This window comes from Lissotriton helveticus, chromosome 3_1, assembly GCF_964261635.1.
Source record: "Lissotriton helveticus chromosome 3_1, aLisHel1.1, whole genome shotgun sequence".
NCBI classification, from domain to species: domain Eukaryota; kingdom Metazoa; phylum Chordata; class Amphibia; order Caudata; family Salamandridae; genus Lissotriton; species Lissotriton helveticus.
This window is the reverse complement of record NC_136061.1, coordinates 972,866,595-972,878,916: the sequence shown is the minus strand read 5'-3', so window position 1 is coordinate 972,878,916 and position 12,322 is coordinate 972,866,595. Positions and strand designations below refer to the sequence as shown.

Sequence of the window (12,322 nt, the reverse complement as noted above, 5' to 3'; positions counted from 1 at the left end):
GCAACGCCGCCGGCCTGCGACCAGGAAGTCAGGCAGGCCGGGCGGGACAACCGGAAACAGGAAGTAGGAGGGCGGGAGCCTACCCCGCCTCCCACGGAAGAGCCGCGATTGTTCTGAGCACCGGAGCAGGCAGGAGCCTACCCTGTGCCCCGGTGCCGAAGAAGGGAGGAAGAGTCCTGCTGCCGGTGAGTGGGGCTTCGCTTTCTTGCTGGGCTGCGAGGGCGGGGGACATGTGTGTGTGTGTGTGCGCGCGTGCGGCGGCGGCGGGCTGTGTCTGTGTGTGAGCGTGCGTGCGTGTGTGTGTGTATGTGTCTTGGAGTCTGTGTGTATGCGTGTGTGTGTCTGTGTGCATGCATGCGCGTTAGGCTGAGTATGGGAGGGAAGTGCACGGCGCGGCGCGGCGCAGGACGGAACGTGCGCGTTCGCGCACACAAATCCAGGAAGAAAGCACGTACCACTTTCTTGTCCGTCCTTCCCCCCAGACTGATCACTATACGTCTCCAGCTGGACACATGCATCCTTGCGGATGCATTACCAGCGAGACCCAAAAAGGACAACACGATAGTTACATTTAGTGAGAGAAAGACTGACTTGGTGTGGGTGGAAGGACCCAGTGGAGGTACCTGTGATGTTGACAAGACATCTAATAACAAATAACAACGGCCAGATTCTCCAAACGTACAGGGAAGTAGGAATGAAGGTTTAAAAATCACCTAGAGCCCTAAGGGAAGATCAAAAGTAACACTGAGCCTGCAGTGTTGAAAGTGTATGAGGTAATGACAGCGAGGCAGCAGTTTCATGGTTGTTTGCATAGCCCATGATTTGAATATGGTGTGTGGTTTTACCTAATAAAGTGAATCCACTCCACGACATTCCACTTCACTCTATGACACTCTACTCCACGTCACTCCACTATATACCACTCCACTTGCTATTCCATTCTACAACACCACTTCACAGCACTTTATTCCACCTCACACCACTCTATGCCATTCCATTCCAAGCCACTCCACTCTGTGCCCCAATGTTTTTTCAGTACATCAGTAAATTGAGTATGATTAGATTTGTCAATCGTAACACGCGTCATTTAACAACACTTGGCAATATGAGGTGAAATATAAAACAAGTACTAGTAAAGCAAACAGGCCTCTCCTTTTGGCTCGCAAAGCAGGCCTATAGGCTTTGACAATGCTTTTTGCAGCAGCTGTTCAGAGAGCAGAAGAGAAAAGCTTTGTGCTGATGGGTATAGCATGGACATAAACAAGGAGACCAGTATCTCGACATATGCACATAATGAAACTCCAATAGCCAGGGTGATGACGTGTGCAGGTGTCATTGCATGGACGCCATTTGTTTTTTTATTTACAGTTCTAAGATGGTGGACTCCAATGTTGTAGCATTAAATAAAAGAAATATTTAAACTCAGAAGCATGTTTTGAAAAAGGAGCGTCCATCAACAAACTGCAGCTACGAAGCACTGTAAAAAAAATGTTTAAATGAACTTTGGAAAGAAAAAAAAAGGAGGAGTGTGTAGGTGAAGATTTTAAGGCACGGGGGAAAATAATGAAAAGCAAAGAAAACTTGGGGAGGAGTGGGAAAGCAATGGACAAGCTAGGGAGGAGGGAACAACGGAACAACAGAACAACAGAACAACACAGTGCATGCATGGCAATTTAAGCGGCAAAGCAGGGAGAGAGCAAGCAAACACATGGATTTCTATGGAGTGCTGAAATACAAAGAAAAAACGTAGTCCCTTGCATGTGAGCCGTGCAGGTGTACAAGTCATCCAATAAAAAGGATAATAAATAAGGTATGCTCCGGAATAGAGACAAACGTGAAGAAGAAGGACAACCATGAATTAGAAGTAAGCAAATGAGACGGACAAGAAAGCCAACCAGTGTTAAACAAATGGCCTGCCTAAAGTCCATTGTTAGTATTGGTAGTATCCACATTAAATCTTAGATAGCATAAAGGAGTCTGTGAATAGGAGCTAAAAATAAGAAGCTCACTTACCGAGAATGTCAGATGCAAAGGCCCTAAATGGGGCTAGAACAAGTCAGCAAATACTTGCTGTACACTACTGCCATTAGACAGCTCCTACATTTCCAAGAGTATGTTGCATCCAAAAAGGCATATGTGTGCGCACTTAGGCTTTTTCTTGGCAACAAAATAAATTAACCCTACAGCCAAGCAATCACAGCTCCTTTTCACAGTGATTGAGAAGATACAGCAAATTTTTCAGGCAACATCCTACAGAGGTGAAGAAACAGCAATGTGAACTATCAATTCAATGTGAACTATGAATAATTTGTGCTGTAGCAAGCAGGGCAATCTGACGTTGGCAGGCTTATTCATGCACGTGGATGCAAATGTTATGTTAAAATTTTTATACCGCGCACATACACCGAAACGGTTTCTTGGCGCTCATAACAAACATGGCGAGTCAGAGCAAGGATATCATACTGAAGCCGCTTTGAAGAGGAAAGTTTTCAAAGTTTTCCTAAATGACTCATAAGTAGGACAGTGGCGAAAAGAAGAGGGGAGGGAATTCCAAAAGGAAGGGCCAAGAAAAGAAAAACGCAATCCGCCATGAAACATGACAGCTTAATTAATTCAAGATTGAATATATGCTCAACTTTAAAAGCAAGTGTTCTTTCTGTAGAAGAGTGATATCCCTAGCCTGCGTGCTGGAAATGGTAATGTTGCTACATGAAGGACTGTGCCCCCATCAAAAGCCAGCGATCTGCATTCAGTGTGACAAAGAGAAACGCTATGGCAAGTTGAACTCAAGCCCCAACTTGTTTAAGAACCAAAATGAGCTTCAGCCGAAGCCCAACGAAGCACCACCGATAACAATTAAATTGAAAGAACACAGTTCTTCTGATTTTAGTGAGTGACTGAGCAGCTGGAATTTATCTCAAAGGAAAGGCGATTAAAAACAAGTTGAAGTCATGTCATCTAAGGTACAGGATTCAAACAAACAACCTGAAGGACTGTACCATACAGACCAATAAAATAAAATAAAAAAAGAGAAGGATGAAGTGCTTGAACTAACCTCAGCCACTAGTAATACTCGTGCTGCATCCCAATCCATTGTTTTTCTTTGCCCACCGAGCCACCTCAGATTAGACTGAGCCATTTGCAAATCAAGCTTTGTCTTGTTTCAATAGAACAGGCCTGCAAACTGCCAAGCCAGCGTTTTTCCGAACCAGAACACTAACAACCCAAGACAGTGTTCCGCCTATTTGGGTCTTTTCAGTTAGGTACAGCTTGGTTTTAGTGGGACATTGAGAATGGAACCTATGTCTGGTCATACCTGTTACACGTAGGACGTCACAATAAAGAATACAATTAAGTGATGGATGGGATGCTGGAATTAGTCTCAGACATTATTATTACTTAGGCGAATCTATCTTTTTTGCTCACCTGGCCACCTCAGATTAGACCAGCATCTGAAGTGGCACAGTAGGTAAAAAAAAAATGATGAGTTGGAATGCTATCCAGAGTGATTTCCAAGGGGTTCGACTAATCGCAAGCATTCCTCCCAATGCCTTCTGTGTGTCTGATGTGACACGCTGAGTGGCCAAGGGTCTGCCCAGACATGGGTCCTGTGCTCACTGAGGCACTGGAACCAAGCTGCACCTGACTGAAGAGCCCCACATAGGTCGAAATCTGTCTTGGGTTGCTTGTGTTCCAGTTCAGAAACAACATGGATTAGCAGAAGTTCAGGCTGAACTGTTCCCAATGAATCAGGACCAAGGCTGATTTCCATTTAAACTCTGTCTAATCTGAAGTGCATAGTAGACAAAAAAACTATGGGTTGGAATGCTCCTCAAGAGATTGCTAATGGTTAAACTGATCACAAGCATTCCTCTCATTACCTTTTGTGTGTCTAATATCAACCAGAGCCACAATGACATAAATAATATTGCAAGCTGAAGTCAGAAACTACAGCTAACCAAAAATAGGCCTTTGCCTACAGATAAAGTTGTTTCTTCATTCCCTCTACAACACTCCGCCAGGAGGAGAGGCATCAAGCCAATAGGCTATGAATAAAGATAAGAATCACTGGAATTATGCGATTATGCAAGAAAGGCATTTTCTACATAAATGCACTGCTTTGTTTTAAGGTCTGTTGTATTGCAATTTACAGTGCTGCCTAGCGAGACACTTAAATAACACATGGAATGTATAGTATTAATCTACACGGCTGTTTCTGAATGTAAAGAGGTGATCTCAGGTGCCGATCGTAGGGACACAAATGTAATTCTAACCTCAAGACCAATTTTTTTAAAAATATTTTGGAGACACAGAATACAAGGGGCAAGAAGAATATATGTAGGATTGTTTTCTCCTGCGTAACATGTTTTAAATAAACCTTTTTATGATGGCAGTTAGAAGGTACAGTGTTAATAAAATGTGTTTCATACCAGAAAAAAACATTATTTGTTGAACAAAATCTTCAAAAGGAACTGCTGAATGGGTAGAGTTTTCTTTTCTAGGAAACCTTTGCATTTTCTATAGAGCTGGGATCTAATCTGTTGAAATGTATGTAAAAACATAGGTAATAACGCACAGAATGTGCCACATTATTTGCTTTTTCTTGCAGCAAAACGTGGTCCGCTATTCCTGCAGTAATTTCACTACAAACTACTTGGTGAAACAAGGAGAAAAACAGTCTGTGATCAATGTGAGCACCTATGATCTGGAAAAGATTCAAGAGGAAAGGGAGTGCTGTTTCTTAGGTGTAAAACATGAACAAACGGAAATATGCCAAGCTACACAATGATGAAGCAGTTATGACGTTTTCACTTAGGTAGAGACTAATCCCATTCCATAAGTGACCGAAACTAGAAAAGCAGTCGAGAAAGCTTATGCACCTAAGAATCACAAAGTGAAGGATCCTCCTATGCATATAGACAGACACATGCTGATGTGACCCATACATTCAAACAATTTATTTATTGTATTTATTTATTTAAAAGGTTTTATATAGTGCTGGCTGGACCCAGGAGTATCAGAGCACTTTACAAGTTTTAGATCAGCCACATGTGAAATATAGCATTCGTACATTTGAGATAATAAGATAAACAATTAGCACATGTGGCGCAGAATTCAAATGGTGCAGAACATGGAAGATCAAGGTCAAACAACAGATCGAAGATAATAGAGTATGAGTGATAGGATGGGATAAAACTGCATAAGGCAGAGTGGGAGTTGAAGGCCAGTGTCCAAGTAATTAAGGGGCCACAGTATTTGTTAAGAAGGAGCAGCTTGAGCTCTTTTTTGAAGCGTGGGTTGGAGGGGTTACAGCGTAGCTCTTTAGGGAAAGCATTCCAGACAGAGGGTGCCTTTCCGGAGAAAGAGCGAGATTGTGTAGTTTTCTTTTTTAGTAGAGGAGGGACAAGGATAAGAACGTTAGTGCTCCTCAGTGATCTGGTGCAGCCCGCTTTGTGGAGGTTTTCGGTGTGGTAAGATGGGGTATTTTCATGGAGGGCTTTGTGGGTGATGCAAGCAGTTTTATAGGTGGTTCTGCCTTCAATCGGGAGCCATTTAAGGTCCTTGAGAACAGGGGAGATGCGGTAGTGTGCCTGTTAGGGTACAGAATTCTCTGAGCAGTCTTGATTATTGGTTGTCCCTATTGCATGCACAGTTGTCCTGACTACACAATCACCTAGTGGTTGGTGTAGCCTCAGGATCTGCAGTTCAGCCTCCTCGGCGCCAGATCACACAGATCACAGGAACCATGGACAGAGTGGCAGCTTTGGTGAAATCCTCCTACCCAAAATTAACACAGTGGGACTAGTTTACAAAAAAATGACGCAGCCTGGTGCCACAAGCTATTTTACTACTACGAGCTGCATTAACTTCAAAGCACAGGGATGTGTCATATTAACAAAAATATGATGCATCCCTGTGCTTTCCCCTGTGCTAGAGCACAATTGGCTGCCATACGCCAACACACTCAAAGAAATGGGGCACCCAATAAACCCTTGTAGGTATGGGCAGTGTAAAATATCGTGTAGGAGAGTCTACAAGGGATTTACTTCAGAATAAAACTAAACTGAATTATCGAATTCAAATCAGTGAGTAAGTCATGGGTTCAAACTCAAATGTGTCCAACAGGACAACAACAACCAATGGTATACATAAGACAAATTAAAAAAGCACACAGAGAATCCTACTTGTATTCAGATAAATGTATTTCAAAATTCCATAAGTTAAAACAAATTCATGGGGATATATAGACAGAGAATCAATCAAATGCAAAGGGTCATGAACAGATGTTCAGGTCAGTTTCAACAAGACAGTTCATAACAAACATCAACTCCTGGAATGAAGAAAGAGCAACTGAAAACAAAACTATAGACAAGTTACTCAAAGAAAGATAAATTTCATATGGAGATGATGAAGAGGTCGACGTTTCGGTCTTGGCACCGTATGTCTATAAGACCATCTTCAGGGCATTTATTTTTTGCAGGAAGGAACCCCTTATAATTGTGTAGTGGTACGTTTAGCTTGTCCCAATGAGTCTAGCTTAATCTGCAGGACCGCAGAACGTTCGTTTGACTGGCTGTCAAACGTCAGGAGCAATTGAAGTGTTCTCAATGGACGCTATAGATGTTAGATAAAGACTGCGTCGTTGTTCACAATTTTCTCACGAAATCCGAACCAATCTGTAAACCACTTGTAAAGCGGTTTTCAGATTGGTTCGGATTTCGTAGCTTGCCATTTCCTGCTGTGAGAAAATTGTGAACAACGACGCAGTCTTTATCTAACTTCTATAGCGTCCATTGAGAACACTTCAACTGCTCCTGACGTTTGACAGCCAGTCAAACGAACATTCTGCGGTCCTGCAGATTAAGCTAGACTCATTGGGACCAGCTAAACGTACCACTACAAAATTATAAGGGGTTCTTTCCTGCAAAAAATAAATGCCCTGAAGATGGTCTTATAGACATACGCTGCCAAGGCCGAAACGTCGACCTCTACATCATCTCCATATGAAATTTATCTTTCTTTGAGTAACTTGTCTATAGTTTTGTTTTCAGTTGCTCTTTCTTCATTTCAGGAGTTGATGTTTGTTATGAACTGTCTTGTTGAAACTGACCTGAACATCTGTTCATGACCCTTTGCATTTGATTGATTCTCTGTTTATATATCCCCATGATTTTTTTTTAATTTATGGAATTTTGAAATACATTTCTCTGAATACAAGTAGGATTCTCCATGTGTTTTTTAAATTTGTCCTATGTATACCATTGGTTGTTTTTGTCCTGTTGGACACATTTGAGTTTGATCCCAGGACTTACTCACTGATTCGAATTCCATAATTCAGTTTAGTTATATTCTGAAGTAAATCCCTTGTAGACTCTCCTACACTATATTTTACATACGCCAAAACAGACACCCTTGCACCATGGTGCAAGGCTGCCTGCGTTGCGGGTGATTGTTGTCGTGCAGGAAGGAACACCTTCCTGCACAAAAACAATCATTACTGGTGTTTTCCTCTTTCTATCCACTTTGCAGAATGCAGCACGCATAGAAAGAGGAAAAATAAAAGTATTTCTCTTCGTTGCACCTCCTTACGCCTCCCCTGGGAGGCGTAGGATTCTGATGCATTCCCAGGTTTACGAAATGTTGTAAATCTGGGAATGCGGTAGAATCAATGGGTGTTGTGTGGGAACACCCACAGCAACAACACCCATGGCACTCCCCTGTCACGCAAAGTGAGGGGTAAAAAGGGGTCATATTTACAAGGCCATAAAAAGCCACACAGGGTGGCTTTGCATGGCCTTGTAAATACGGACCTGCACACTGCACCGCCGGTATGTCGAAAAAAGTGACTCACCGGCGGCACGGGGCCTTTTAAATAAGCCCCAGTGTGTGTGGTCCTTGGCTGAATCCGCCGCAGCTCATACCAGTGAACAAGAAGCACAGGCACAGAACAAGGGCTGGACAAGCGGAACACAGTGCATTAGGACAAGCAGGTTGAATACGATTTCCCAGGGTCCAAAATGTAAACAACGAAAGCAGCATCACGGAGCGCGCAGGAGAAAAAGCGTGGGTATTTGAGGTGAGAAGCAAAACACGAGGAAGAGAGCAAGAAAACACGTGCACTCCCATGAAGATCTTAAGGAAAACTAAAAAGAGTTGTCCCATGAATGTAGGAAATACATACGTCACCTAATTAAAAAGGTTGGTTTAGAATCTATGGTCTGACAAACACAAGAAGAGAAAACCATTGAATATGAAGCAAGCAAATGAGAGTGACAAGAAGGCTAACCAATGGGCTACACCTTAGCCCGCTGAAAGTTATTGGCTTGGTCCACAAGAAGTCTTTTAACACCAGCAGCTCCAGCAGCAGCTCTTCTTTGAAGGCCATTCCATACTCACCTGCGATACTCCAACCCCAAACTTGTACAATAGCTCCTAATATTAGCAACCCCAGATGCATATGTATCATTAAATGAGCAGGTGCAGAGGCACCAGGACCAATAGATCTGAGGGGGGCAATGCATTTAAATTAAGGCTATTTTTTTAACAAGTTGGGGAACATGTGCGCCTCATTTACTCGCTTGCATTATAGCCCAAGGCACACTTAAAAGGCAGATGTGTATGGAACTAATCTTTCCCCATACATGAAATGGCTCCAGTTCTTTACAATCACACCAGGTTACCAAGGACATCCTCATCCCCAACATGCACTGTAGATCCTGATTACATTCAATACATATCCCCTGCTCACCCCTCTACTACATAATTCCATACCAGGATTTGTGTGGGAATGCAACATTGTTTTTGTCAATTGTGAAGTAAAATCTGCCATTAATAAGGCATAACAGCATTTTTCAGTAGCAACGAGTGCCACCAACAATGCCTAGAACCTCAGGATCATCATCAAAGGCAAACTCAAAATGACCGCCCAAGTTGTTATGATGCTCAGAATAACTGACATAGCTTGCTAGAGATTAAAAGAGTGGAGCTTATTAAATCGACTTGGGCCTGGCCTGCTTCGCTCAAATTCTGGGTTCTAGGTCCCCCACAAGTTTCGCTTAAAATGTATGTGGCTAAGTGCGTTTCGCATGTCCACTACAGTAGCGAGGTTTGGTGTTAAGGGAAGACCGACTTAATCCAAACAGTAGAAAATACATTTCTCAGATGATTGGTACAGGTACAGCAGTGTACACTACCCTGGTTTGTACATGTTGAGCTTTGAGTTAGATTTCTTTCTGATCTAGTGACCATCAGCCCTCTACTTTGTTAGGTACAAGTCTGCACCAGACAGGATCACAAGATAAATAGATTGATACTCTCTGATTGGCACAGGATAGCACATCTAGAATTCCATGGATTGCCTATATTAAGACAGCACGGATGGCTCCAGGGAGAGCAGATGCCTCCCCTTATTCTTTGAGATGATGTAATTAATAGGGAATAATGGCACTGTTCTTTGAGTGGGCAATGTCAAACAGAGAAGGGGTAGAAATGTTGAAACCTCTAGTGAGGGGCCATATGCTTTTAAAGTTTGTTCAGGGAATGGAGCTGTATTTGGTGCAGGTTTCCAGAAGTCATGACCAATTTCTACTGGCCAAGTTTCATTTAAATCAAATTCACCATTTACTGGCCTCTCCCATTGGCTGGATGCACTCTCGTAATAGTTTGTCTAGTGGCTGCGACAACAGGTCTCCGCAGGACACCTTACACTTTGTCATGTTTTGTAACTAGTGCAGTTGGTCTAGAAAGAGGTTCCTGCTACCACTGCTGAGGTCCCTGAACTTTAACCAAGTATGCCTTGATCTTATGTACTTACAATTGCTTCCCAACAAATATGTTTTACTTGCTGTGTTGAGCTTCCTACGGGCAGCCTCGGCATATAGACGCTCGAGGCCCAATTGACGGCCTTGTGTATGCAGTTGATGTCGATGTTTTTTTTTATTCTGTATTTTATGCTGTTTTTATGTAATTGTGTCTTATTCATATATTGCTATTGTACGCTGTTCTTTATTGGTTGCTTTGTTCAACCAAATAAAGATTTTATGATGATGATGACCGCACAAGTCAATACCATCACCGCCTCATGCTTACATACCCTGAAGATGAGGGGGAAGATTTTCAAACGGCTCCCAAACAGCACCCAGAAAACCTTCACGCACACCTGGGTCACAAGTAAGCTGAACTGTGGGGACACCCTCTATGCTTGGATCAACAAAAAACTCTCCAGAAGGCTGAAGACCATTCAAAAGTCGATTACCAAAATTACTCTCAATCTCCCACCCCACACTCACATAACACCAGTGACACCTGAAGGAGCTCCACTGGCTCCCCATTCACAAACAAGCAAAATTCAAACTCCTCACCCACACTTTCAAGGCACTACACAGAACTGGCCCAGTACATCTGCATTCACAAACCTTCCAAACACCTCATCCAGACTCCTGCTTGCACACATTCCACACATATACCTAAAACCAGTTCTGGCGATCGAGCCTTCTCCTACATCCCTCCTAAAGCATAGAACAATCTGCCACTACACCTAAGTGGCTCCTCCTCACTTCTTAAATTCCGCAAGAAGGTGAAGACCTGGCTTTTCGAGGCCCTAGGTGTGCCTAGGCTCACACCTACTCAAGACCAGGTTATACTCCTAGAGCGCTCTACAAATCAGCATGACACCCGCTTGCCCGACTGGTTTCTGAATCGGTATATCCCCTAAAAAACAGTGATCTGACTCCTGAGCTTATCCTATACCCTGAGGAGACATATGCTGACAGATTAAATGTACAAGTATGCAGCTTTTGAGCTTAGATTCGTGGAAGTGATCATCCGATTCCCCCGTTTCATCGCATCTAATGTAATATCCTTCCCCCCCCCCCCTCGAAAGCTGAAGCTATACTATCTCCAGGCCAATTTTCTAGCTCCTCGTCTTATCAATGACTCCTGGGGCAACAGCTTCAGACCTCCCTATACTACCTTCTATCTGTGAAGACCTCATGTACCTGAGCGCACTGTCGTCGCCCTAGATAGAGTCTTGTGATTCCATGAAGTTAGACAAGCTGAGAAACCGCCACCCCTACGCCCTCGAGTATAGGCACTATGCAGGCATCGGAAGTTTTGCCCCTCTGGTGACGTCACGGGCACGTCGGAAGTCACTTACCTCCGAGATGACGTCATGGAGGTACCGGAAAGGGGGCTTGCTCAGGAGGCGCTCGGTGAGTGGCGGTTTGCGTATCACCCTGCCCAGGCTCTCCTGGGTGCGCTGAAGCACCGTGGGGTTCATAGCTTCAGACAGGAGAGCCCGGCTCCTGACCCACACTACACCGCGCTGGCAGCTCTGCGCAGGCGCACACCGCTCGTTACCAACCACCGCCGCTGCCCTTAGCAACAAGAGACAACAGGCAAGCCCCGCCTACCACCAGGCCTGGCCCGGCCCAAGTGTTGGTGAAGCCACGCCCTAAAAAGCTAGCACGCCTTCTCGAAACTGTGTGCGGCACAACAGACTACTCTCGAGCCGAAAACCCATACTTTGAACCTTCGTATAGACACCTACTGTCTCTTAACAGTGTATTCGCATTTTATGCGTGTTTTTTACGAGGAGATTAGTGATTCGGGCATGAGGTTTCAGTTATGCAATTTCAGTTTTTGTACATAGGGTAGATTACAGGCAGAGCCACATGCAATTATGAGCAGGGGCGAGCCAAATTATGCGGCAGGGTAACGTACAATTGTGTGTGCGGCCAAAAAAAGGCAAATTCTGTGGCGTAATGCGGCACATTTTAAGTTACTATTACTTTCTTTATTTTGTCATTTTAAAACTTAATACTGTCTAGCCTTTGGTTGCACCTCATTAGTACAAATTTAACAGCCAAATATATCAGTAAGCAACAGAAAAGTGAGCAGTCAAGCTTTGTAAAGGGTCTTTAATTACGTGGCAACATGTGTCTGCATTTTTAGTAACTTTTGAACCATCTGAGCTAGAAACAAAATTAGTCTTTTGTTGTAATCTGTGTATTATGCGGCAGATGATGGATTATGTAGCAAATGCAGAAAATATATAATCATGCAAAAAACACTAAAGCCGCAAAAGCACATAATTCCATTGACCCTGATGATGGGCTAAGGTTTGCATAGGGCCCATCTGACAGGAGATACATACCAGCCAAACACCATGAATTCCAACAAAGGCACTGTTGACTAGGACAGAAGGGTAAGCAGGGGAAGAAGAGTAAAGGACAGCAGGACTGTCAGGCATGCACACCAGTCCTTCATAACCTTACCAAATGGGTACCAACAGCTCAGATCTGGAGCACTTTAGTTCCTATAT

The 12,322-nt window shown here is 43.6% G+C and overlaps 1 protein-coding gene across 5 annotated transcripts in view; it reads right to left on the bottom strand.

Moving 5' to 3' along the window:
- The window catches only part of TRAF3IP1 (TRAF3 interacting protein 1), a 337,634-nt gene extending 326,283 nt beyond the window's left edge, over window positions 1–11,351 (bottom strand). For 3 of the 5 annotated variants that reach the window (XM_078681406.1, XM_078681408.1, XM_078681407.1), the window contains exon 1: window positions 11,156–11,350. In XM_078681406.1, the coding sequence (XP_078537532.1) occupies window positions 11,156–11,278 (123 nt within the window). In that variant the 5' untranslated portion in view covers window positions 11,279–11,350. Of the gene's footprint in view, window positions 1–11,155 lie in introns of all 5 variants that reach the window. The other 2 variants (XM_078681404.1, XM_078681405.1) reach the window with 1 other exon arrangement.
- Between the last annotated feature and the right edge of the window lie 971 nt (window positions 11,352–12,322).